Source organism: Pristiophorus japonicus, unplaced genomic scaffold (genome assembly GCF_044704955.1).
Source record: "Pristiophorus japonicus isolate sPriJap1 unplaced genomic scaffold, sPriJap1.hap1 HAP1_SCAFFOLD_412, whole genome shotgun sequence".
Classification (NCBI taxonomy): domain Eukaryota; kingdom Metazoa; phylum Chordata; class Chondrichthyes; family Pristiophoridae; genus Pristiophorus; species Pristiophorus japonicus.
In genome coordinates this window covers 440,658-465,415 of record NW_027254003.1, presented here as the reverse complement: position 1 = coordinate 465,415, position 24,758 = coordinate 440,658, and the positions used below count along the sequence as shown (strand labels likewise).

General features: G+C 57.5%; 1 protein-coding gene across 1 annotated transcript; it reads right to left on the bottom strand.

Annotated features, from left to right (window-relative positions):
* Positions 1-1,128: 1,128 nt before the first annotated feature.
* LOC139250695 (ephrin-A3-like) lies at positions 1,129-19,146 on the bottom strand. The gene is made up of 5 exons (XM_070873071.1): positions 19,052-19,146; positions 11,725-12,014; positions 9,809-9,874; positions 7,673-7,753; positions 1,129-1,253 (listed from the first exon to the last, which is right to left on the bottom strand). The coding sequence occupies exons 1-5, from the start codon at positions 19,144-19,146 to the stop codon at positions 1,129-1,131; spliced, it is 657 nt and encodes a 218-aa protein (XP_070729172.1).
* Between the last annotated feature and the right edge of the window lie 5,612 nt (positions 19,147-24,758).

The window sequence follows — 24,758 nt, the reverse complement described above, 5'->3', positions numbered from 1 at the left end:
CTCATAATCTGATACATTTCAATAAGGTCACCTCTCATTCTTCTGAATTCCAATGAGTAGAGACCCAACCTACTCAACCTTTCCTCATAAGTCAACCCCCTCATCCCCGGAATCAACCGAGTGAACCTTCTCTGAACTGCCTCCAAAGCAAGTATATCCTTTCGCAAATATGGAAACCAAAACTGCACGCAGTATTATATTCCATTTGCCATGTTCTTGTCCAATCACTTCGCCTGTCCATAGTCCCTTGAAGCCTCTTTGCATCATCCTTAAAACTTGCCCGTTAACCTTCAGTGATTCGTGTACGAGGACACCCAGTAACTCTGTTCCCCCCAAACCCCCCCACCCTCGTACCCACCCCCCGTCCCCGTCCCTTACCCCCTCCCCCATCTGATGAGCCCCCTTCCCTCTCTCTCTCTCTCTCTCTCTCTCTTTCTGTCTCTCTCGCTCTGCCTGGTAACCACCGGCAACCCGTTCCTGAGCCAGGCTTCTGCCAAACTGCAGAAAATGGCCGCCTTCTAATTCCGGGCGCGAGCCGGATAAAGCGGTGGGGGGGGGGGGGGGGGGCGTGGTCAGCGCCGAAGCCTTTCCAGGGAATATTCCGGAAGTCGAACCCCGCCCGTTTGCGCGACCATTTTTTCCGCGGGTACGGATTTGGGCAGACGAGGGAAGGAAGGATCGGAAGTCTGGTCAAGTTGGGCGGCCATTTTGTTTCTGTCGCCAAGCAACGGCCTGACTAAAATATGCACAACTTTGACTATTTTCTAAAAAAGATTGGGGTTTTTTTTTGTGTTTTTTTCCTGTGTGTGTGTGTGTGTGTGTGTGTGTGTGTGTGTGTGTGTTCTATTTGTAAATTTGTCGTCCAGTAGTTCGTATCTCCAATGCGGCTCGAACCGCGACGGTTTCGGAGTTTTGTTTCTGCAGGAGAAATTCGTCCGGGTCGGAAAGGTCAGAGTTCAACGTTGACGGACGGCTGACCTTTTGTGGGGGAGGGGAAAAGGAGGAGAAGGGGGGTGGGGAGGAGGAGGTGGGGAGGGAGAGGGATAGGCCGTACCGTGCCCCAACTCATGTTCATTCTGTACTCTTCCCCCAACGACGGGGAGACACCAAGACCGGGATTGCTCCGAGCTACGAGGCCAATAGTGTCAAGAGGAGCAAGAGGGACAACACGACCGTCAGCTTCAGGTGCCTTCGACTCGGACTGCTCCCACTCACGCTCTTCTCCAGTTTCGGGACCTCGGGTTTGAAGTTGTCTGCGGGGGAGAGAGAGAGAGAGAGAGAATGAACCATCACTAGTCCGCCCTCCCCAGGCCCTGCAGCCCTCCCACAAAGCTGGGCTCTTGACCTCAAATGGTCATCCTCCAATCCCTCCTCGCCTCCTCCCTATCTCTGTCACCTCCTCCAGCCCCTACACCTCTCCCTATCTCTGTAACCTCCTCCAGCCCCGACACCCCTCCCTATCTCTGTCACCTCCTCCAGCCCCTACACCTCTCCCTATCTCTGTAACCTCCTCCAGCCCCGACACCCCTCCTTATCTCTGTAACCTCCTCCAGCCCATACAACCCTCCCTATCTCTGTCACCTCCTCCAGCCCCTACACCTCTCCCTATCTCTGTAACCTCCTCCAGCCCTGACACCCCTCCCTATCTCTGGAACCCCCTCCAGCCCCTACACCCCTCCCTATCTCTGTAACCTCCTCCAAGCCCCTACACCCTTCCCTATCTCTGTAACCTCCTCCAGCCCCGACACCCCTCCCTATCTCTGTAACCTCTTCCAGCCCCTACACCCCTCCCGACCTCTGTAACCTCCTCCAGCCCCTACATCCCTCCCCATCTCTGTAACCTCCTCCAGCCCCACACTCCACCCTATCTCTGTAACTTCCTCCAGCCCCTACACCCCTCCCTATCTCTGTAACCTCCTCCACCCCTACACCCATCCCTATCTCTGTAACCTCCAGCCCCACACCCCTCCCTATCTCTGTAACCTCCTCCAGCCCCTACATCCCTCCCTATCTCTGTAACCTCCTGCAGCCCCTACACCCCTCCCTATCTCTGTAACCTCCTCCAGCCCCTACACTTCTCCCTATCTCTGTAACCTCCAGCCCCACACCCCTCCCTATCTCTGTAACCACCTCCAGCCCCTACACCCCTCCCTATCTCTGTAACCTCCTCCAGCCCCTACACCCCGTCCTATCTCTGTAACCTCCTCCAGCCCTACAACCCTCCGAGATCTCTGTAATCTCCTCCAACCCCTACAACCCCCCCGAAATCTCTGCGCTCCTCCAATTCTGCCCTCTTGAGCATCCCCCAATTCAGCTGCCTGGGCCCCAAGCTCTGGAACTCCCTCCCTAAACCTCTCCGCCTCTCTCTCTCCTCCTTTAAGACGCTCCTTAAAACCGACCTCTCTGACCCAGCTTTTGGTCGCCTGTCCCTGATATCTCCTTCTGTGGCTCGGGGTCAAATTCTGTTAGATAATTGCTCCTGTGAAGCGCCTTGGGACGATTTACTACACATTATAGGCGCTATATAAATGCAATTTGTTGTTGGTGATGGACTCTGCTTGCTACTGGCCTCGCATTCCCAGAGATCGCGAGTTCACGTCTCGTCATGCCAACATTTGAGGCAAATAAATGCGATCATTGGTGGATTGACTCCAGCCAAACTCTACCAGGAATCTGTGGACAACACAACCCGAGTTGATTGACACCCTTCAGGGAAGTGAACTGGCCAACCAAATGGCAGGACACTGAGAAGTGTAGAGGAACAGAGGGACTCTGGAGTGCAGGTCCACAGATCCCTGAAGGTAGCAGGCCTGGTGGATAAGGTGGTTAAGAAGGCATACGGAATACTTGCCTTTATTAGCCGAGGCACAGAATACAAGAGCAGGGAGGTTATGCTTGAACTGTATAAAACACTGGTTAGGCCACAGCTGGAGTACTGCGTGCAGTTCTGGTCACCACATTACAGGAAAGATGTGATTGCACTGGAGAGGGTACAGAGGAGATTTACCAGGATGTTGCACTGGAGAGGCTGCAGAGGAGATTTATCAGAATGTTGTAATAGAGAGGGTACAGAGGAGATTTATCAGGATGTTGCACTGGAGAGGGTACAGAGGAGATTTACCAGGATGTTGCACTAGAGAGGGTACAGAGGAGATTTACCAGGATGTTGCACTGGAGAAGGTACAGAGGAGATTTACCAGGATGTTGCACTGGAGAGGGTACAGAGGAGATTTACCAGAATGTTGCACTGGAGAGGGTACAGAGGAGATTTACCAGGATGTTGCACTGGAGAGGGTACAGAGGAGATTTACCAGGATGTTGCACTAGAGAGGGTACAGAGGAGATTTACCAAAATGTTGCACTAGAGAGGGTACAGAGGAGATTTACCAGGATGTTGCACTGGAGAGGGTACAGAGGAGATTTACCAGGATGTTGCCAGGACTGGAGAATTTTAGCGATGAGGAAAGATTGGATAGGCTGGGGTTGTTTTCTTTGGAACAGAGGAGGCTGAGGGGAGACCTGATTGAGGTGTATAAAATGATGAGGGGCCTGGATAGAGTGGATAGGACGGACCTGTTTTCCTTGGCAGAGGGGTCAACAACCAGGGGGCATAGATTTAAAGTAATTGGAGGGAGGTTTAGAGGGGATTTGAGGGGAAATGTCTTCACCCAGAGGGTGGTGGGGTCTGGGGTGGAACTCACTGCCTGAAAGGGTGGTAGAGGCAGAAACCCTCACCACATTTAAAAAGTACCTGGATGTAACACTTGAAGTGCCGTAATCCACAGGGCCACGGACCGAGAGCGGGAAAGTGGGATTAGGCTGGGTGGCTCTTTGTCGGCCGGCGCGGGACACGATGGGCCGAATGGCCTCCTTCCGCGGCATAAACCTCTTCAATTCTGTGACTCCTCATTTACGGGGAATAAGCAGCAACGAAAGAGGCAAATCAGCCCAACGGGTGGGTCCGGTTTATGCTCCACTCGAGCCTCCCAGACCCTCGTCACCTCGCCCGAGCCTTCGAGTCCTGCCTCAGGCCCAGGCATTGAGTCTCACCGTGATGCTCGACGGCAGAATGCTTCGCACGCAACGGATTATGGTCTATAAAAGCCCAACGGAGTCCGGTCCTGGCCCTCTGGCCAACTGGCTGTCGGAGGTCGCTCTCTGTGCTCCCCAACGTTCCAGTGTGAATCTCCTGGGCCAAGGCATTTGGAGAGTGCCGTTCTTAACCCCGTTGCCTTACTGGTGGACATGAAAAGGCCCGGTCAGACGAACGAGACTGCTGGAGAGGTGTGCTGGTTAATGGCAATTAATGCGAAGCTTAGCATCTAACTGCTGCACGGAAGAGGTGAGATGTGGCACGATAATGGCTCACCCATCGAAGCCCATCCCCCAGTGCCCTAACCCTCCCATCGAAGCCCATCCCCCCAGTCCCCTAACTCTCCCATCGAAGCCCATCCCCCCAGTCCCCTAACTCTCCCATCGAAGCCCATCCCTCCAGTCCCCTAACCCTCCCATCGAAGCCCATCCCTCCCGTCCCCTAACCCTCCCATCGAAGCCCATCCCTCCAGTCCCCTAACCCTCCCATCGAAGCCTATCCCTCCAGTCCCCTAACTCTCCCATCGAAGCCCATCCCTCCAGTCCCCTAACCCTCCCATCGAAGCCCATCCCTCCCGTCCCCTAACCCTCCCATCGAAGCCCATCCCTCCAGTCCCCTAACCCTCCCATCGAAGCCTATCCCTCCAGTCCCCTAACTCTCCCATCGAAGCCCATCCCTCCAGTCCCCTAACCCTCCCATCGAAGCCCATCCCTCCAGTCCCCTAACTCTCCCATCGAAGCCCATCCCTCCAGTCCCCTAACTCTCCCATCGAAGCTCATCCCTCCCGTCCCCTAACTCTCCCATCGAAGCCCATCCCTCCCGTCCCCTAACCCTCCCATCGAAGCCCATCACTCCAGTCCCCTAACCCTCCCATCGAAGCCCATCCCTCCAGTCCCCTAACTCTCCCATCGAAGCCCATCCCTCCCATCCCCTAACCCTCCCATCGAAGCCCATCCCTCCTGTCCCCTAACTCTCCCATCGAAGCCCATCCCTCCAGTCCCCTAACCCTCCCATCGAAGCCCATCCCTCCAGTCCCCTAACTCTCCCATCGAAGCCCATCCCTCCCATCCCCTAACCCTCCCATCGAAGCCCATCCCTCCAGTCCCCTAACCCTCCCATCGAAGCCCATCCCTCCAGTCCCCTAACTCTCCCATTGAAGCCCATCCCTCCAGTCCCCTAACCCTTCCATCGAAGCCCATCCCTCCAGTCCCCTAACCCTCCCATCGAAGCCCATCCCTCCAGTCCCCTAACCCTCCCATCGAAGCCCATCCCTCCAGTCCCCTAACCCTCCCATCGAAGCCCATCCCTCCAGACCCCGAACCCTCCCATCGAAGCCCATCCCTCCAGTCCCCGAACTCTCCCATCGAAGCCCATCCCTCCAGTCCCCTAACCCTCCCATCGAAGCCCATCCCTCCCATCCCCTAACCCTCCCATCGAAGCCCATCCTTCCAGTCCCCGAACCCTCCCATCGAAGCCCATTCCCCCAGTCCCCAACCCTCCCATCGAAGCCCATCCCTCCAGTCCCCTAACTCTCCCATCGAAGCCCATCCCTCCAGTCCCCTAACCCTCCCATCGAAGTCCATCCCTCCAGTCCCCTAACCCTCCCATCGAAGCCCATCCCTCCTGTCCCCTAACCCTCCCATCGAAGCCCATCCCTCCAGTCCCCTAACTCTCCCATCGAAGCCCATCCCTCCAGTCCCCTAACTCTCCCATCGAAGCCCATCCCTCCAGTCCCCGAACCCTCCCATCGAAGCCCATCCCTCCAGTCCCCTAACCCTCCCATCGAAGCCTATCCCTCCAGTCCCCTAACCCTCCCATCGAAGCCCATCCCTCCAGTCCCCTAACTCTCCCATCGAAGCCCATCCCTCCAGTTCCCTAACCCTCCCATCGAAGCCCATCCCTCCAGTTCCCTAACCCTCCCATCGAAGCCCATCCCTCCAGTCCCCTAACCCTCCCATCGAAGCCCATCCCTCCAGTCCCCTAACCCTCCCATCGAAGCCGAGCCCTCCAGTCCCCTAACCCTCCCATCGAAGCCCATCCCTCCCGTCCCCTAACCCTCCCATCGAAGCCCATCCCTCCAGTCCCCTAACACTCCCATCGAAGCCCATCCCTCCCATCCCCTAACCCTCCCATCGAAGCCCATCCCTCCCGTCCCCTAACCCTCCCATCGAAGCCCATCCCTTCAGTCCCCGAACCCTCCCATCGAAGCCCATCCCTCCCGTCCCCTAACCCTCCCATCGAAGCCCATCCCTCCCATCCCCTAACCCTCCCATCGAAGCCCATCCCTCCAGTCCCCTAACCCTCCCATTGAAGCCCATCCCTCCAGTCCCCTAACCCTCCCATCGAAGCCCATCCCTCCCATCCCCTAACTCTCCCATCGAAGCCCATCCCTCCAGTCCCCTAACTCTCCCATCGAAGCCCATCCCTCCCGTCCCCTAACTCTCCCATCGAAGCCCATCCCTCCAGTCCCCTAACCCTCCCATCGAAGCCCATCCCTCCAGTCCCCTAACCCTCCCATCGAAGCCCATCCCTCCCGTCCCCTAACTCTCCCATCGAAGCCCATCCCTCCCGTCCCCTAACCCTCCCATCGAAGCCCATCCCTCCAGTCCCCTAACCCTCCCATCGAAGCCCATCCCTCCAGTCCCCTAACCCTCCCATCGAAGCCCATCCCTCCAGTCCCCTAATCCTCCCATCGAAGCCCATCCCTCCAGTCCCCTAACCCTCCCATCGAAGCCCATCCCTCCAGTCCCCTAACCCTCCCATCGAAGCCCATCCCTCCAATCCCCTAACCCTCCCATCGAAGCCCATCCCTCCAGTCCCCTAACCCTCCCATCGAAGCCCATCCCTCCCGTCCCCTAACCCTCCCATCGAAGCCCATCCCTCCAGTCCCCTAACTCTCCCATTGAAGCCCATCCCTCCCGTCCCCTAACCCTCCCATCGAAGCCCATCCCTCCAGTCCCCTAACCCTCCCATCGAAGCCCATCCCTCCAGTCCCCTAACCCTCCCATCGAAGCCCATCCCTCCCGTCCCCTAACCCTCCCATCGAAGCCCATCCCTCCAGTCCCCTAACCCTCCCATCGAAGCCCATCCCTCCCGTCCCCTAACTCTCCCATCGAAGCCCATCCCTCCCGTCCCCTAACTCTCCCATCGAAGCCCATCCCTCCAGTCCCCTAACCCTCCCATCGAAGCCCATCCCTCCCGTCCCCTAACTCTCCCATCGAAGCCCATTCCCCCAGTCCCCAACCCTCCCATCGAAGCCCATCCCTCCAGTCCCCTAACTCTCCCATCGAAGCCCATCCCTCCAGTCCCCTAACCCTCCCATCGAAGCCCATCCCTCCCGTCCCCTAACTCTCCCATCGAAGCCCATCCCTCCCGTCCCCTAACCCTCCCATCGAAGCCCATCCCTCCCGTCCCCTAACCCTCCCATCGAAGCCCATCCCTCCAGTCCCCTAACCCTCCCATCGAAGCCCATCCCTCCAGTCCCCTAACCCTCCCATCGAAGCCCATCCCTCCAGTCCCGAGTGCGGCCCTGTTTGTGCCCGAGCCGATCTCAGCGCCCCGCGGCAGCGCGTGACTCACCCAGGTCCTCTATGGTCTTCACGTCGTGGCCCACCGTGAACTGCGGGGCGGTCGGGGTAAGCTTCTCGCTCGGGTGTGAAGCTGCAAAGGCAAAGGGCAAAGGTCAAAGGGCAAATCACACCCGGGCCTGTGATCAAGCTGCTGGGACACACGGCCAGGCCTGGCGGGGGACTGGACGACCTCTAAAAGCCCCGAGATGGAAAGAAGAAGGAGGTTGGAACGATCTGGGAAGGCCGTACAGGCTGGGCTCCTTTCTCGAGATAAGAGATTGCTGAGGGAGGACCTTACTGAGGCCTGTACGATTATGAGAGGGTTCAATAGGATAGACGGCGAGGGATCTGAACTAGGGGGCTGTAATAGGTTTGCATCATGGGTTCTATGCTTAAGAATTCATAGCAACACATTGCTATTAAGAACTAGTTGACACCTCAAGTCGCTGGAGAAATATCCACCAACGATGTCTCCGCAAGATCCTGCAAATCCCCTGGGAGGACAGACGCACCAACGTTAGCGTCCTCGACCAGGCCAACATCCCCAGCATCGAAGCACTGACCACACTCGACCAGCTCCGCTGGGCAGGGCCACATTGTCCGCATGCCCCCGACACGAGACTCCCAAAGCAAGCGCTCTACTTGGAACTCCTTCATGGCGAACGAGCCCAAGGTGGGCAGAGGAAACGTTACAAGGGACCACCCTCAAAGCCTCCCTGATAAAGTGCAACATCCCCACCGACACCTGGGAGTCCCTGGCCCAAAGACCAGTCCGCCCTAAGTGGAGGAAGTGCATCCGGGAGGGCGCTGAGCACCTCGAGTCTCGTCGCCGAGAGCGTGCAGAAACCAAGCGCAGGCAGCGGAAGGAGCGTGCGGCAAACCAGTCCCACCCTCCCCTTCCCTCAACCACTGTCTGTCCCACCTGTGACAGGGACTGTGGCTCTCGTATTGGACTGTTCAGCCACCTAAGGACTCATTGTTAGAGTGGAAGCAAGTCTTCCTCGATTCCGAGGGACTGCCCATGATGATAATGGCTTGATCAGCGAAAGGTTTAACAATCGCACCGAACATTACTAGCTCATCCACCAGGCTCACAACTGCATACCTCATGCCCCGAACCTAACTGGCTGGGGCTTTATTGAGTCTTGCCAACATCATGTGACTGGCTAAGCCACTCCCAACTCAACAGCTCGACAAACCAGTGAGCATCCTCAATATAAGACAGTCACTGATAAACCCAAAGGGGGAATTCAGGAGAAACTTCTTTACCCAGAGAGCGGTGAGAATGTGGAACTCACTGCCACAGGGAGGGGTTGAGGCGAATAGTATCGAGGCATTTAAGGGGAGGCTGGACTTGGAGGATGAGCAGTGCCGATTCACCAGAATACCACCGGGGATAAAGGGGTTAAATTATGAGGATAGGTTGCACAGTCGAGGGGAGCCAGCTGTGGCTCAGTGGGCAGCATATTGGGCTCCGATTCCGATGGTTGTGGGTTCAAGTCCCACTCCAGGGAGTTGTGCACTTAAATCCAGGCCGACACTCCCTGTGCAGTACTGAGGGAGCGCCGCAGTGCGCTGTCGGAGAGGCAGTACTGAGGGAGTGCCGCACTGTCGGAGGGGCGGTACTGAGGGAGCCCCGCACTGTCGGAGGGGCAGTACTGAGGGAGTGCCGCACTGTTGGAGGGGCAGTACTGAGGGAGTGCTGCACTGTCGGAGGGGCAGTACTGAGGGAGAGCCGCACTGTCGGAGGGGCAGTACTGAGGGAGTGCCGCACTGTCGGAGGGGCAGTACTGAGGGAGCACCGCACTGTCGGAGGGGCAGTACTGAGGGAGCGCCGCACTGTCGGAGGGGCGGTACTGAGGGAGTGCCGCACTGTCGGAGGGGCAGTACTGAGGGAGTGCCGCACTGTCGGAGGGGCAGTACTGAGGGAGTGCCGCACTGTGGGAGGGGCGGTACTGAGGGAGCGCCGCACTGTCGGAGGGGCAGTACTGAGGGAGCCCCACACTTTCGGAGGGGCAGTACTGAGGGAGCCCCACACTGTCGGAGGGGCAGTACTGAGGGAGCGTCGGAGGGGTGATAGAAATGTAAGTCTAGATTATGAGGCGGTACATCTCTCCAACTGAAGCTACTCCTCACAGATACTCACAGGTTGAACAGCACACAAACACCTTCATCTTCAGGCACGTTTTCCCGTGGTGATGGGTCGGAGTAGCTACAACAGAAAAACAAAAGTTGTAACAAGAGTTGCGCCCATTCTCCCCTCCCTATCTCTGTAACCCCCTCCAGCCCCTACACCCCTCCCTATCTCTGTAACCCCCTCCAGCCCCTCCACCCCTCCCTATCTCTGTAACCCCCTCCAGCCCCTCCCTATCTCTGTAACCCCCTCCAGCCCCTACACCCCTCCCTATCTCTGTAACCTCCTCCAGCCCCTACACCCCTCCCTATCTCTGTAACCTCCTCCAGCCCCTACACCCCTCCCTATCTCTGTAACCTCCTCCAGCCCCTACACCCCTCCCTATCTCTGTAACCTCCTCCAGCCCCTACACCCCTCCCTATCTCTGTAACCTCCTCCAGCCCCTACACCCCTCCCTATCTCTGTAACCTCCTCTAGCCCCTACACCCCTCCCTATCTCTGTAACCCCCTCCAGCCCCTACACCCCTCCCTATCTCTGTAACTCCCTCCAGCCCCTACATCCCTCCCTATCTAAAAGATCCTGTTCTTTCTCCCCGATCTCTAACTATTTCTCTCTAACTAACACTATATCTGTCTCTATCTCTATCTATCTATCGAACTATCACACCAACATCCGTCACTCCCTCCGTCTGTGTCATTTTCTGTCTCTCCCTTTTTCACACGTTCTCTCTCTCTGTTTCGCTCTATATTGCTCCTTCTCTCCCTCTTTCTCACGTACGTTGACACTCTCCATCTGCAATTCTCTCAATCCCCCCATCTCCCTCAAACTGTCTCGTTCTCCCTCCCTCTCCCTCTCCCTCTCTCTCTCCCTCTCTATCTCCCTCCCTCTATCTCGCCCTCCGTCTCTCTCTCCCTCCCCCCTCTCTCCCTCCCTCCCTCCCTCCCCCTCCCGCTCTCTCTCCCTCCCTTCCTCCCGCTCTCTCTCCCTTCCCCCTGCTCTCTCTCTCCCGCCCCCCACTCTCTCTCTCCCCTCCACTCTCTCCCTCCCTCCCTGCCCCCTCTCTCCCTCCCTCCCTCCCTCCCCCTCCAAGCTCACTCTCCCTCCCTTCCTCCCGCTCTCTCTCCCTTCCCCCTGCTCTCTCTCCCGCCCCCCACTCTCTCTCTCCCCCCCCCCACTCTCTCCCTCCCTCCCTCCCTCCCTCCCCCTCCAAGCTCTCTCTCCCTCCCTTCCTCCCGCTCTCTCTCCCTTCCCCCTGCTCTCTCTCCCGTCCCCCACTCTCTCCCTCCCCCTCCCGCTCTCTCTCCCTCCCTTCCACCCGCTCTCTCTCCCTTCCCCCTGCTCTCTCTTCCGCCCCCCCACTCTCTCTCCCCCCCCCACTCTCTCTCTCCCCCCGCCTCTCTCTCTCCCCCCACTCTCTCCCTCCCTCCCCCCCCCACTCTCTCTCTCCCCCCGCCTCTCTCTCTCCCCCCACTCTCTCTCTCCCTCCCCCCGCCTCTCTCTCTCCCCCCACTCTCTCTCTCCCGCCCCCCACTCTCTCTCTCCCCTCCACTCTCTCCCTCCCTCCCTCTCTCTCCCTCCCTCCCTCCCTCCCCCTCCAAGCTCTCTCTCCCTCCCTTCCTCCCACTCTCTCTCCCTTCCCCCTGCTCTCTCTCCCGCCCCCCCACTCTCTCTCTCCCCCCCACTCTCTCTCTCCCCCCACTCTCTCCCTCCCTCCCTCCCCGCTCTCTCTCTCCCCCCGCCTCTCTCTCTCCCCCCACTCCCCCCTCCCTCCCCCCACTCCCCCCTCCCTCCCCACACTCCCCCCTCTCTCCCTCCCCCCACTCCCCCCTCCCTCCCCACACTCCCCCCTCTCTCCCTCCCCCCACTCCCCCCTCCCTCCCCCCACTCCCCCCTCTCCCCCCCCACTCCCCCCCATTCCCACACTCACAGATGTAGTAATACTCGTGCCCGACATGGAACTCATATCCCAGGGAGAAGGCGCTGTAACGCTGGAACTTCTCGGAGAACTTGATGGGGCTGTGGGGGGCGTGGGGCCGGTTACACTCCCAGCGTTTGAAGCCCAGGTTGGTGTTGCAGGAGCGGTATCCCTCGCGGTTGACCATGTACAGGATGTACTGCTCCATCTTGTGCTCCGCCACCGAGCCGTTGTAGTGTGGGCAGTAAATATCCAGGTAATCGTTCACGTTCACCTGCACCGTGTAACCCTCCCGCCGCAGGCTGCACACACAGGGGACAAACCGTGACACCCGTCAGAGAATGTCTCCGTCGCTTCCCCCAGCCCCACCCCCTCCAATTGTCCCCCCTCCCCTCCCTCCGGCAGTCTCCCAGTGTCAGACGGTCGGAGGGGCAGTACTGAGGGAGCGCCGCACGGTCGGAGGGGCAGTACTGAGGGAGTGCCGCACTGTCGGAGGGGCAGTACTGAGGGAGCGCCGCACTGTCGGAGGGGCAGTACTGAGGGAGTGCCGCACTGTCGGAAGGGCAGTACTGAGGGAGCGCCGCACTGTCGGAGGGGCAGTACTGAGGGAGTGCCGCACTGTCGGAGGGGCAGTACTGAGGGAGTGCCGCACTGTCGGAAGGGCAGTACTGAGGGAGTGCCGCGCTGTCGGAGGGGCAGTACTGAGGGAGTGCCGCGCTGTCGGAGGGGCGGTACTGAGGGAGCGCCGCACTGTCGGAGGGGCGGTACTGAGGGAGCGCCGCACTGTAGGAGGGGCGGTACTGAGGGAGCGCTGCACTGTCGGAGGGGCGGTACTGAGGGAGCGCCGCACTGTCGGAGGGGCGGTACTGAGGGAGTGCCGCACTGTCGGAGGGGCGGTACTGAGGGAGTGCCGCACTGTCGGAGGGGCAGTACTGAGGGAGCGCCGCACTGTCGGAGGGGCAGTACTGAGGGAGCGCCGCACTGTCGGAGGGGCAGTACTGAGGGAGTGCCGCACTGTCGGAGGGGCGGTACTGAGGGAGTGCCGCACTGTCGGAGGGGCGGTACTGAGGGAGTGCCGCACTGTCGGAGGGGCGGTACTGAGGGAGTGCAGCACTGTCGGAGGGGCGGTACTGAGGGAGTGCCGCACTGTCGGAGGGGCGGTACTGAGGGAGTGCCGCACTGTCGGAGGGGCGGTACTGAGGGAGAGCCGCACTGTCGGAGGGGCGGTACTGAGGGAGCGCCGCACTGTCGGAGGGGCGGTACTGAGGGAGCGCCGCACTGTCGGAGGGGCGGTACTGAGGGAGCGCCGCACTGTCGGAGGGGCGGTACTGAGGGAGCGCCGCACTGTCGGAGGGGCGGTACTGAGGGAGTGCCGGACTGTCAGAGGGACCATCTTTTGGATGAGACGTTAAACCGAGGCCCCGTCTGCCCTCTCGGGTGGATGTAAAAGATCCCACGGCCACTATTGGAAGAAGAGCAGGGGGAGTTCTCCCCGGTGTCCTGGGGCCAATATTTATCCCTTAACCAACATCACTAAAACAGATGATCCGGGTCATTATCACATTGCTGTGTGTGGGAGCTTGCTGTGCGCAAATTGAGCTGCCGCGTTTCCCACAATACAACAGTGAGCACACTCCAAAAGTACTTCATTGGATGTGCAGCGCTTTGTGACGTCCGGTGGTCGTGAAAGGCGCTATAGAAATGCAAGTCTGCCTTTTCTTTCTATCTCCAGCCCGTTCTGACATTCAATGAGATTATGGCTGAACTGTGACCTATCTCCATCCACTCACCTCATACCCTGTTCATTGATATCCGGACCCAACAAAACTCTACCCATCTTTCAACTCTACCCTGGTTCGAAGACCAGGCCCTCAAACCTACCACCGAGCTCATGGTCTACAGGGCTGTAGTGATACCCGCCCTCCTGTATGGCTCACAGACATGGACCATGTACAGTAGACACCTCAAGTCGCTGGAGAAATACCACCAACGATGTCTCCGCAAGATCCTGCAAATCCCCTGGGAGGACAGACGCACCAACGTTAGCGTCCTCGACCAGGCCAACATCCCCAGCATCGAAGCACTGACCACACTCGACCAGCTCCGCTGGGCAGGGCCACATTGTCCACATGCCCCCGACACGAGACTCCCAAAGCAAGCGCTCCACTCGGAACTCCTTCACGGCAAACGAGCCAAAGGTGGGCAGAGGAAACGTTACAAGGGACCACCCTCAAAGCCTCCCTGATAAAGTGCAACATCCCCACCGACACCTGGGAGTCCCTGGCCCAAAGACCAGTCCGCCCTAAGTGGAGGAAGTGCATCCGGGAGGGCGCTGAGCACCTCGAGTCTCGTCGCCGAGAGCGTGCAGAAACCAAGCGCAGGCAGCGGAAGGAGCGTGCGGCAAACCAGTCCCACCCTCCCCTTCCCTCAACCACTGTCTGTCCCACCTGTGACAGGGACTGTGGCTCTCGTATTGGGCTGTTCAGCCACCTAAGGACTCGTGTTAAGAGCGGAAGCAAGTCTTCCTCGATTCCGATGGACTGCCTAAGATGCTGACCCATCTCAGTCTTAATAGCTCCAATTCAACCCTCAGCATCCACAGCTTTTTGTGGGGAACAGCTGAAAAGTCCACTCCATCTTCCCACATCTTCGGAAGCTGTGTAAAATCCCGGAATTTCCACATAGCAGAGACCACAGCGCTCTCAAGTGGTGAACACCCGCATTACCAGCCTGTGCTGCATTAATATTACAGGGCAATCAGACAGGAGTGAGTTACAGGCTGGAATCTAATCGAGGGGTTCGGGGGGGTTTATATATAGAATAACAGATACCCAGGAGTGAGTTACAGGCTGGAATCTAATCGAGGGGTTCGGGGGGTTTATATATAGAATAACAGATACCCGGGAGTGAGTTACAGGCTGGAATCTAATCGAGGGGTTCGGGGGGGTTTATATATAGAATAACAGATACCCGGGAGTGAGTTACAGGCTGGAATCTAATCGAGGGGTTCGGGGGGATTATATATAGAATAACAGATACCTGGGAGTGAGTTACAGGCTGGAATCTAATCGAGGGGTTCGGGGGGATTATATATAGAATAACAGATACCTGGGAGTGAGTTACAGGCTGGAATCTAATCGAGGGGTTCGGGGGGTTTATATATAGAATAACAGATACCCGGGAGTGAGTTACAGGCTGGAATCTAATCGAGGGGTTCGGGGGGGTTTATATATAGAATAACAGATACCCGGGAGTGAGTTACAGGCTGGAATCTAATCGAGGGGTTCGGGGGGTTGATATATAGAATAACAGATACCTGGGAGTGAGTTACAGGCTGGAATCTAATCGAGGGGTTCGGGGGGGTTTATATATAGAATAACGGATACACCGGGAGTGAGTTACACGCTGGAATCTAATCGAGGGGTTCGGGGGGTTGATATATAGAATAACGGATACCCGGGAGTGAGTTACAGGCTGGAATCTAATCGAGGAGTTCGGGGGATTTATATATAGAATAATAGATACCCGGGAGTGAGTTACAGGCTGAAATCTAATCGAGGGGTTCAGGGGCTTTATATATAGAATACCAGATTTTGGCAAGAGTTACCAGCTGGAATCTAACCGAGGAGTTCGGTGGGGTTTATATGTAGAATAACGGGTACCCGGGAGTGAGTTACAGGCTGGAATCTAATCGAGGGGTTCAGGGGGTTTATATATAGAATAACAGATACCTGGGAGTTAGTTACAGGCTGGAATCTAATCGAGGGGTTCAGGGGTGTTTATATATAGAATAACAGATACCCCGGGAGTGAGTTACAGGCTGGAGTCTAATCGGGGGGTTCGGGGGGTTTATATATAGAATAACAGATACCCCGGGAGTGAGTTACAGGCTGGAATCTAATCGAGGGGTTTGGGGGGTTTATATATAGAATAACGGATACCCGGGAGTGAGTTACAGGCTGGAATCTAATCGGGAGGTTCGGGGGGTTTATATATAGAATAACAGATAACCGGGAGTGAGTTACAGGCTGGAATCTAATTGAGGGGTTCGGGGGGTTTCTATATAGAATAAAGGATACCCGGGAGTGAGTTACAGGCTGGAATCTAATCGAGGGGTTCAGGGGATTTATATATAGAATAACAGATACCCGGGAGTGAGTTACAGGCTGGAATCTAATCGAGGGGTTCGCGGGTGTTTATATATAGAAAAACGGATACCCAGGAGTGAGTTACAGGCTGGAATCTAATCGAGAGGTTCGGGGGGTTTATATATAGAATAACGGAATCCCGGGAGTGAGTTACAGGCTGGAATCTAATCGAGGAGTTCAGGGGGGTTTATATATAGAATAACGGATACCCGGGAGTGAGTTACAGGCTGGAATCTAATCGAGAGGTTCGGGGGGTTTATATATAGAATAACGGAATCCCGGGAGTGAGTTACAGGCTGGAATCTAATCGAGGGGTTCGGGGGTTTATATATAGAATCACGGATACCTGGGATTGAGTTACAGGCTGGAATCTAATCGAGGGATTATATATAGAATCACGGATACCTGGGATTGAGTTACAGGCTGGAATCTAATCGAGGGGTTCAGGGGGTTTATATATAGAATCACGGATACCTGGGATTGAGTTACAGGCTGGAATCTAATCGAGGGGTTCGGGGGGTTTATATATAGAATAACAGATACCCGGGAGTGAGTTACAGGCTGGAATCTAATCGAGGGGTTCGGGGGGGGTTTATATATAGAATAACAGATACCCGGGAGTGAGTTACAGGCTGGAATCTAATCGAGGGGTTCGGGGGGGGTTTATATATAGAATAACAGATACCCGGGAGTGAGTTACAGGCTGGAATCTAATCGAGGGGTTCGGGGGGTTTATATATAGTATAAAAGGGGTATTTAACATGAAAAGAAAAAGATTTTGTTCAACTAATGGAATAAATAAATTCCGTTGCGGCCTCGCCTATCAGATCACTGAAATACCTGCCTTTGTTTCTTAATGTCGTCACAGAGCACAGCAAACATTTACACATCTCAAATAAACCCACACCACCCTCACCGCACGTACAGCACGGGGTTAGATACAGAGTAAAGCTCCCTCTACACTGTCCCATCAAACACTCCCAGGGCAGGTACAGGGGGTTAGATACAGAGTAAAGCTCCCTCTACACTGTCCCATCAAACACTCCCAGGGCAGGTACAGGGGGTTAGATACAGAGTAAAGCTCCCTCTACACTGTCCCATCAAACACTCCCAGGGCAGGTACAGCACGGGGTTAGATACAGAGTAAAGCTCCCTCTACACTGTCCCATCAAACACTCCCAGGGCAGGTACAGCACGGGGTTAGATACAGAGTAAAGCTCCCTCTACACTGTCCCATCAAACACTCCCAGGGCAGGTACAGCACGGGGTTAGATACAGAGTGAAGCTCCCTCTACACTGTCCCATCACACACTCCCAGGGCAGGTACAGCACGGGGTTAGATACAGAGTAAAGCTCCCTCTACACTGTCCCATCAAACACTCCCAGGGCAGGTACAGCACGGGGTTAGATACAGAGTAAAGCTCCCTCTACACTGTCCCATCAAACACTCCCAGGGCAGGTACAGCACGGGGTTAGATACAGAGTAAAGCTCCCTCTACACTGTCCCATCAAACACTCCCAGGGCAGGTACAGCACGGGGTTAGATACAGAGTAAAGCTCCCTCTACACTGTCCCCATCAAACACTCCCAGGGCAGGTACAGGGGGTTAGATACAGAGTAAAGTTCCCTTTCTTTAAATCTACATCCCCTGGTTGTTGACCCCTCTGCTGAGGGAAACAGGACCGTCCTATCCACTCTATCCAGGCCCCTCATAATGTTATACACCTCAATCAGGTCTCCCCTCAGCCTCCTCTGTTCCAAAGAAAACAACCCCAGCCTATCCAATCTTTCCTCATCGCTAAAATTCTCCAGTCCAGTGCAACATCCTGGTAAATCTCCTCTGTACCCTCTCCAGTGCAACATCCTGGTAAATCTCCTCTGTACCCTCTCCAGTGCAACATCCTGGTAAATCTCCTCTGTACCCTCTCCAGTGCAACATCCTGGTAAATCTCCTCTGTACCCTCTCCAGTGCAACATCCTGGTAAATCTCCTCTGTACCCTCTCCAGTGCAACATCCTGGTAAATCTCCTCTGTACCTTCTCCAGTGCAACATCCTGGTAAATCTCCTCTGTCCCCTCTCTAGTGCAACATCCTGGTAAATCTCCTCTGTACCCTCTCCAGTGCAACATTCTGGTAAATCTCCTCTGTACCCTCTCTAGTGCAACATCCTGGTAAATCTCCTCTGTACCCTCTCCAGTGCAACATCCTGGTAAATCTCCTCTGTACCCTCTCTAGTGCAACATCCTGGTAAATCTCCTCTGTACCCTCTCCAGTGCAACATCCTGGTAAATCTCCTCTGTACCCTCTCTAGTGCAACATCCTGGTAAATCTCCTCTGTACCCTCTCCAGTGCAACATCCTGGTAAATCTCCTCTGTACCCTCTCTAGTGCAACATCCTGGTAAATCTCCTCTGTACCCTCTCTAGTGCAACATCCTGGTAAATCTCCTCTGTACCCTCTCCAGTGCAACATCCTGGTAAATCTCCTCTGTACCCTCTCCAGTGCAACATCCTGGTAAATCTCCTCTGTACCCTCTCTAGTGCAACATCCTGGTAAATCTCCTCTGTACCCTCTCTAGTGCAACATCCTGGTAAATCTCCTCTGCACCCTCTCTAGTGCAACATCCTGGTAAATCTCCTCTGCACCCTCTCCAGTGCAACATCCTGGTAAATCTCCTCTGTACCCTCTCTAGTGCAACATCCTGGTAAATCTCCTCTGTACCCTCTCCAGTGCAACATCCTGGTAAATCTCCTCTGTACCCTCTCTAGTGCAACATCCTGGTAAATCTCCTCTGTACCCTCTCCAGTGCAACATCCTGGTAAATCTCCTCTGTACCCTCTCCAGTGCAACATCCTGGTAAATCTCCTCTGTACCCTCTCTAGTGCAACATCCTGGTAAATCTCCTCTGCACCCTCTCTAGTGCAATCACATCTTTCCTGTAATGAGGTGACCAGAACTGCACGCAGTACTCCAGCTGTGGCCTAACCAGTGTTTTATACAGTTCAAGCATAACCTCCCTGCTCTTGTATTCCATGCCTCGGCTAATAAAGGCAAGTATTCCGTGTGCCTTCTTAACCACCTTATCCACCTGGCCTGCGACCTTCAGGGATCTGTGGACCTGCACTCCAGGGTCCCTCTGTTCCTCTACACTTCTCAGTGTATGACCATTTAATGTGTATTCCCTTGCATTACCTCACACTTCTCCGGATTGAATCCCATTTGCCACTGCTCTGCCCACCTGACCAGTTCATCGATATCTTCCTGCAGTCTGCAGCTTTATTCTTCATTATCAACCCCACGGCCCATTCTAGTATCATCTGTAAACTTCTTAATCATACCCCCGACATTCCGAACCACTCCTATCGCCCTTTGGAGGAAGAAATATTTCCCAACTTTTTTCCTGAACGACTAGCTCTGATTTTAAGGATAGGCAGGGCCACCCCTCCCCACCCCACCGCCCCAGCAGTGGAAAAAAGGTTTAAGAACATAAGAAATAGGAGCAGGAGTCGGCCATTCGGCCCCTCGAGCCTGCTCCGCCATTTAATACGATCATGGCTGATCCGATCATGGACTCAGCTCCACTTCCCTGCCCGCTCCCCATAATCCTTCACTCCCTTATCGCTCAAAAATCTGTCTATCTCCACCTTAAATATATTCAATGTCCCAGCCTCCACAGCTCTCTGGGGCAGTGAATTCCACAGATTTACAACCCTCTGAGAGAAGAAATTCCTCCTCATCTCAGTTTTAAATGGGCGGCCCCTTATTCTAAGACCATGCCCCCTAGTTCTAGTCTCCCCCATCAGTGGAAACATCCTCTCTGCATTCACCTTGTCAAGCCCCCTCATAATCTTATACCTTTCCATAAGTTCTACCCCATCAAAGTCCTAAAAGAGCTCAATAAAATCACCCCCTAGCATTCTCTAATCTAACAACAACAAATTGTATTTATATTGCGCCTTTAACCTAGTAAAATCTATCAAGGTGCTTCACAGCAGCGTAACAAGACAAAACAGATAAATTTGACCCCGAGCCACAGGAGGAGATATTGGGGACAGGTGACCAAAAGCTGGGTCAAAGAGATCGGTTTTACGGAGCGTTTCGAAGGAGAGAGGGGTGGAGAGGTTTAGGGAGGGAGTTCCAGAGCTTGGGGCCCAGGCAGCTGAAGGCACGGCCAACGATGGTGGAGCGATTATAATCAGGGATGCTCAGGAGGGCAGAATTAGAGGAGCGCAGAGATCTCGGGGGATTGTGGGGCTGGAGGAGGTTACAGAGATAGGGAGGGTTGTAGGGGCTGGAGGAGGTTACCGAGATAGGGAGGGGTGTAGGGGCTGGAGGAGGTTACAGAGATAGGGAGGGGTGTAGGAGCTGGAGGTGGTTACAGAGATAGGGAGGGGTGTAGGGGTTGGAGGAGGTTACAGAGATAGGGAGGGGTGTAGGGGTTGGAGGAGGTTACAGAGATAGAGAGGGGTGTAGGGGCTGGAGGAGGTTACAGAGATAGGGAGGGGTGTAGGGGTTGGAGGAGGTTACAGAGATAGGGAGGGGTGTAGGGGCTGGAGGGGGTTACAGAGATCGGGAGGGGTGTAGGGAAGGAGGAGGTTACAGAGATAGGGAGGAGTGTAGGGGCTGGAGGGGGTTACAGAGATCGGGAGGGGTGTAGGGAAGGAGGAGGTTACAGAGATAGGGAGGGGTGTAGGGGCTGGAGGGGGTTACAGAGATAGGGAGGGGTGTAGGGGCCATGGAGGGATTTGAAAACAAGGCTGAGAATTTTGAAATCGAGGCATTGCCGGACTTGGAGCCAATGTAGGTCAGCGAGCACAGGGGGTGATGGGTGAGTGGGACACGGTGCGAGTTAGGACACGGGGCAGCGAGCACAGGGGGTGATGGGTGAGTGGGACTCGGTGCGAGTTAGGACACGGGGGCAGCGAGCACAGGGGGTGATGGGTGAGCGGGACTCGGTGCGAGTTAGGACACGGGGGCAGCGAGCACAGGGGGTGATGGGTGAGCGGGACTCGGTGCGAGTTAGGACACGGGGGCAGCGAGCACAGGGGGTGATGGGAGAGCGGGACTCGGTGCGAGTTAGGACACGGGGGCAGTGAGCACAGGGGGTGATGGGTGAGCGGGACTCGGTGCGAGTTAGGACACGGGGACAGCCGAGTTTTGGATCACCTCTAGTGTACGTGGGGGGGGAAATGTGGGAGGCCGGCCAGGAGCGCAGCGCGTTGGAATAGTCAAGTCTGGAGGTAACGAGGGCACGGATGAGGGCTTCTGCAGCGGATGAGCTGAGGCAGGGGGCGGGGACGGGGCGATGTTACGGAGGGGGGAAATAGGCGGTCTGCGGATACGTGGTGGGAAGCTTGTTGCAGGGGTGAGATCTGATTGCCGGGAATAGCAGCCTGCGTTGGCTGATGGCTGGTGTGAGTGTGAACCTTGTAACCCTGGGCGTGTGAGGGAACACGTCGGAGCAGAGTTGGTCTGTGTTGTCGTCGTGCTGTGTGGACTTTGGGACTGTTCCGCGGAGGTCAGGGTGTGCCACAGTCAGGGTTCACCCATCACTGGCCAACACTTGAGTGCCTCTCTCCCTCCCCTGTCCACCTCACCCCTCTGCCCCCGTGCCGACACGCTCTTGCAAACACGTAGCCCTGGTACATCCTGGCACAGCAAGCAGGCCCTTGCACAACGAGGCAGTTGGGCAGGCCGCCAAGGAGTGTCGTAGTTATCCTAAGTGCCGTCCCGCTCGAATTACGCTGCTCCCGAGTTGGGTCGTTGTTGTAGGTTCAGAAGTGGCTCGCGCTTGCAATTTATTAACTCTTGGACCTCCTGGTCATTCTCATCAAACCAGTCCTGGTGTTTCTTGGTCTGCAGGGCTGTGGTGATACCCGCCTCCTGTATGGCTCAGAGACACGGACCATGTACAGTAGGCACCTCAAGTCGCTGGAGAAATACCACCAACACTGTCTCCGCAAGATCCTACAAATCCCCCGGGAGGACAGACGCACCAACGTTAGCGTCCTCGACCAGGCCCAACATCCCCAGCATCGAAGCACTGACCACACTCGACCAGCTCCGCTGGGCAGGGCCACATTGTCCGCATGCCCTCCAGACACGAGACTCCCAAAGCGAGCGCTCTACTCGGAACTCCTTCACGGGCAAACGAGCCAAAGGTGGGCAGAGGAAACGTTACAAGGGACCACCCTCAAAGCCTCCCTGATAAAGTGCGACATCCCCACCGACACCTGGGAGTCCCTGGCCCAAAGACCAGTCCGCCCTAAGTGGAGGAAGTGCATCCGGGAGGGCGCTGAGCACCTCGAGTCTCGTCGCCGAGAGCATGCAGAAACCAAGCGCAGGCAGCGGAAGGAGCGTGCGGCAAACCAGTCCCACCCTCCCTTTCCCTCAACCACTGTCTGTCCCACCTGTGACAGGGACTGTGGCTCCCGTATTGGACTGTTCAGCCACCTGAGGACTCATGTTTAGAGTGGAAGCAAGTCTTCCTCGATTCCGAGGGACTGCCTCTGATGATGACTCTCTCCACACAACCAGCCCCCCACAAACCTTCTCCTCTCCGCCCCCCCACCCAGACCCCCACCCCCAAACAGAGCAATGTGCGCAGCAACAAAGAAAGCTCTGCTGTGACCACCCACGGCTGACTATTTGGCCGTGGCGTGCAGCACTGCTGAGCCTGGGACGGCAGCAAGAGCGATTTAAAAATAAAAACTCCTTCCCGAGATGTGGGCGTCGCTGGCAAGGCCGGCCTTTATTGCCCGTGGCCGAATTGTCACAATGCCGCTACTTTTTATTTCTCGTTTTGTCCCCTGTGACAGGACCTGTAGTCGTTCCACGGTGGGCCGCCCCGACCTGCGAGGGAACATCTCCGCCGGTCGGGGCTATAAAAAGAGCTGGAGCGCGGCCACGGAAGATTCCAGCGCGTGCCGACACAAGTTGTGCGACAGCTTCGAGGTGGGCTCCTGGGCGACCGCATCAGGACACAGGTCGCCGTTTGGAGTGCCGGCTGTGTTCTGGGACAGCAGAGGAGCGGGAAGGATCGTGGCGGACGAGCGACAGGTGATCGGCGAAGGAGCGATGGGGGGACCATGGCTGAAATTTGGCGGGCGATTGTGACGGAGGTTCGGCGAATGTTTGGTGCGGAGGAGCGGCGAGAGATCGGGGCGGAGGAGCGGCGAGAGATCGGGGCGGAGGAGCGGCGAGAGATCGGGGGCGGAGGAGCGGCGAGAGATCGGGGCGGAGGAGCGGCGAGGGATCGGGGGCGGAGGAGCGGCGAGAGATCGGGGCGGAGGAGCGGCGAGAGATCGGGGGCGGAGGAGCGGCGAGAGATCGGGGCGGAGGAGCGGCGAGAGATCGGGGCGGAGGAGTGGCGAGAGATCGGGGGCGGAGGAGCGGCGAGAGATCGGGGCGGAGGAGCGGCGAGGGATCGGGGGCGGAGGAGCGGCGAGAGATCGGGGCGGAGGAGCGGCGAGAGATCGGGGACGGAGGAGCGGCGAGAGATCGGGGCGGAGGAGCGGCGAGAGATCGGGGCGGAGGAGCGGCGAGAGATCGGGGACGGAGGAGCGGCGAGAGATCGAGGAGGAGGAGCGGCGAGAGATCGGGGCGGAGGAGCGGCGAGGGATCGGGGGCGGAGGAGCGGCGAGAGATCGGGGGCGGAGGAGCGGCGAGAGATCGGGGGCGGAGGAGCGGCCAGAGATCGGGGCGGAGGAGCGGCGAGAGATCGGGGGCGGAGGAGCGGCGAGAGATCGGGGCGGAGGAGCGGCGAGAGATCGGGGCGGAGGAGCGGCGAGAGATCGGGGCGGAGGAGCGGCGAGAGATCGGGGACGGAGGAGCGGCGAGAGATCGGGGCGGAGGAGCGGCGAGAGATCGGGGGCGGAGGAGCGGCGAGAGATCGGGGGTGGAGGAGCGGCGAGAGATCGGGGCGGAGGAGCGGCGAGAGATCGGGGGCGGAGGAGCGGCGAGAGATCGGGGGCGGAGGAGCGGCGAGAGATCGGGGGCGGAGGAGCGGCGAGGGATCGGGGGCGGAGGAGCGGCGAGAGATCGGGGGCGGAGGAGCGGCGAGAGATCGGGGGCGGAGGAGCGGCCAGAGATCGGGGCGGAGGAGCGGCGAGAGATCGGGGGCGGAGGAGCGGCGAGAGATCGGGGCGGAGGAGCGGCGAGAGATCGGGGCGGAGGAGCGGCGAGAGATCGGGGCGGAGGAGCGGCGAGAGATCGGGGACGGAGGAGCGGCGAGAGATCGGGGCGGAGGAGCGGCGAGAGATCGGGGGCGGAGGAGTATCGAGAGATCGGGGGTGGAGGAGCGGCGAGAGATCGGGGCGGAGGAGCGGCGAGAGATCGGGGGCGGAGGAGCGGCGAGAGATCGAGGAGGAGGAGCGGCGAGAGATCGGGGGCGGAGGAGCGGCGAGAGATCGAGGAGGAGGAGCGGCGAGAGATCGGGGCGGAGGAGCGGCGAGAGATCGGGGACGGAGGAGCGGCGAGAGATCGGGGGTGGAGGAGCGGCGAGAGATCGAGGAGGAGGAGCGGCGAGAGATCGGGGGCGGAGGAGCGGCGAGAGATCGGGGCGGAGGAGCGGCGAGAGATCGGGGGCGGAGGAGCGGCGAGAGATCGGGGGAGGAGGAGCGGCGAGAGATCGGGGGCGGAGGAGCGGCGAGAGATCGGGGGCGGAGGAGCGGCGAGAGATCGGGGCGGAGGAGCGGCGAGAGATCGGGGGCGGAGGAGCGGCGAGAGATCGGGGCGGAGGAGCGGCGAGAGATCGGGGCGGAGGAGCGGCGAGAGATCGGGGGAGGAGAAGCGGCGAGAGATCGGGGCGGAGGAGCGGCGAGAGATCGGGGCGGAGGAGCGGCGAGAGATCGGGGGCGGAGGAGCGGCGAGAGATCGGGGGCGGAGGAGTATCGAGAGA

Bases quoted from the DNA above. Each gene is read 5' to 3' on its own strand.
- LOC139250695 (XM_070873071.1), bottom strand. From the start codon at position 19,146: ATGAAGAATAAAGCTGCAGACTGCAGGAAGATATCGATGAACTGGTCA. The intron at 9,875-11,724 runs GTGAGTGTGGGA...TTTCTGTTGTAG, and splicing joins GCACGAGTATTACTACATCT to CTACTCCGACCCATCACCAC. The intron at 1,254-7,672 runs GTGAGTCACGCG...TCTCCCCCGCAG, and splicing joins GAAGACCATAGAGGACCTGG to ACAACTTCAAACCCGAGGTC.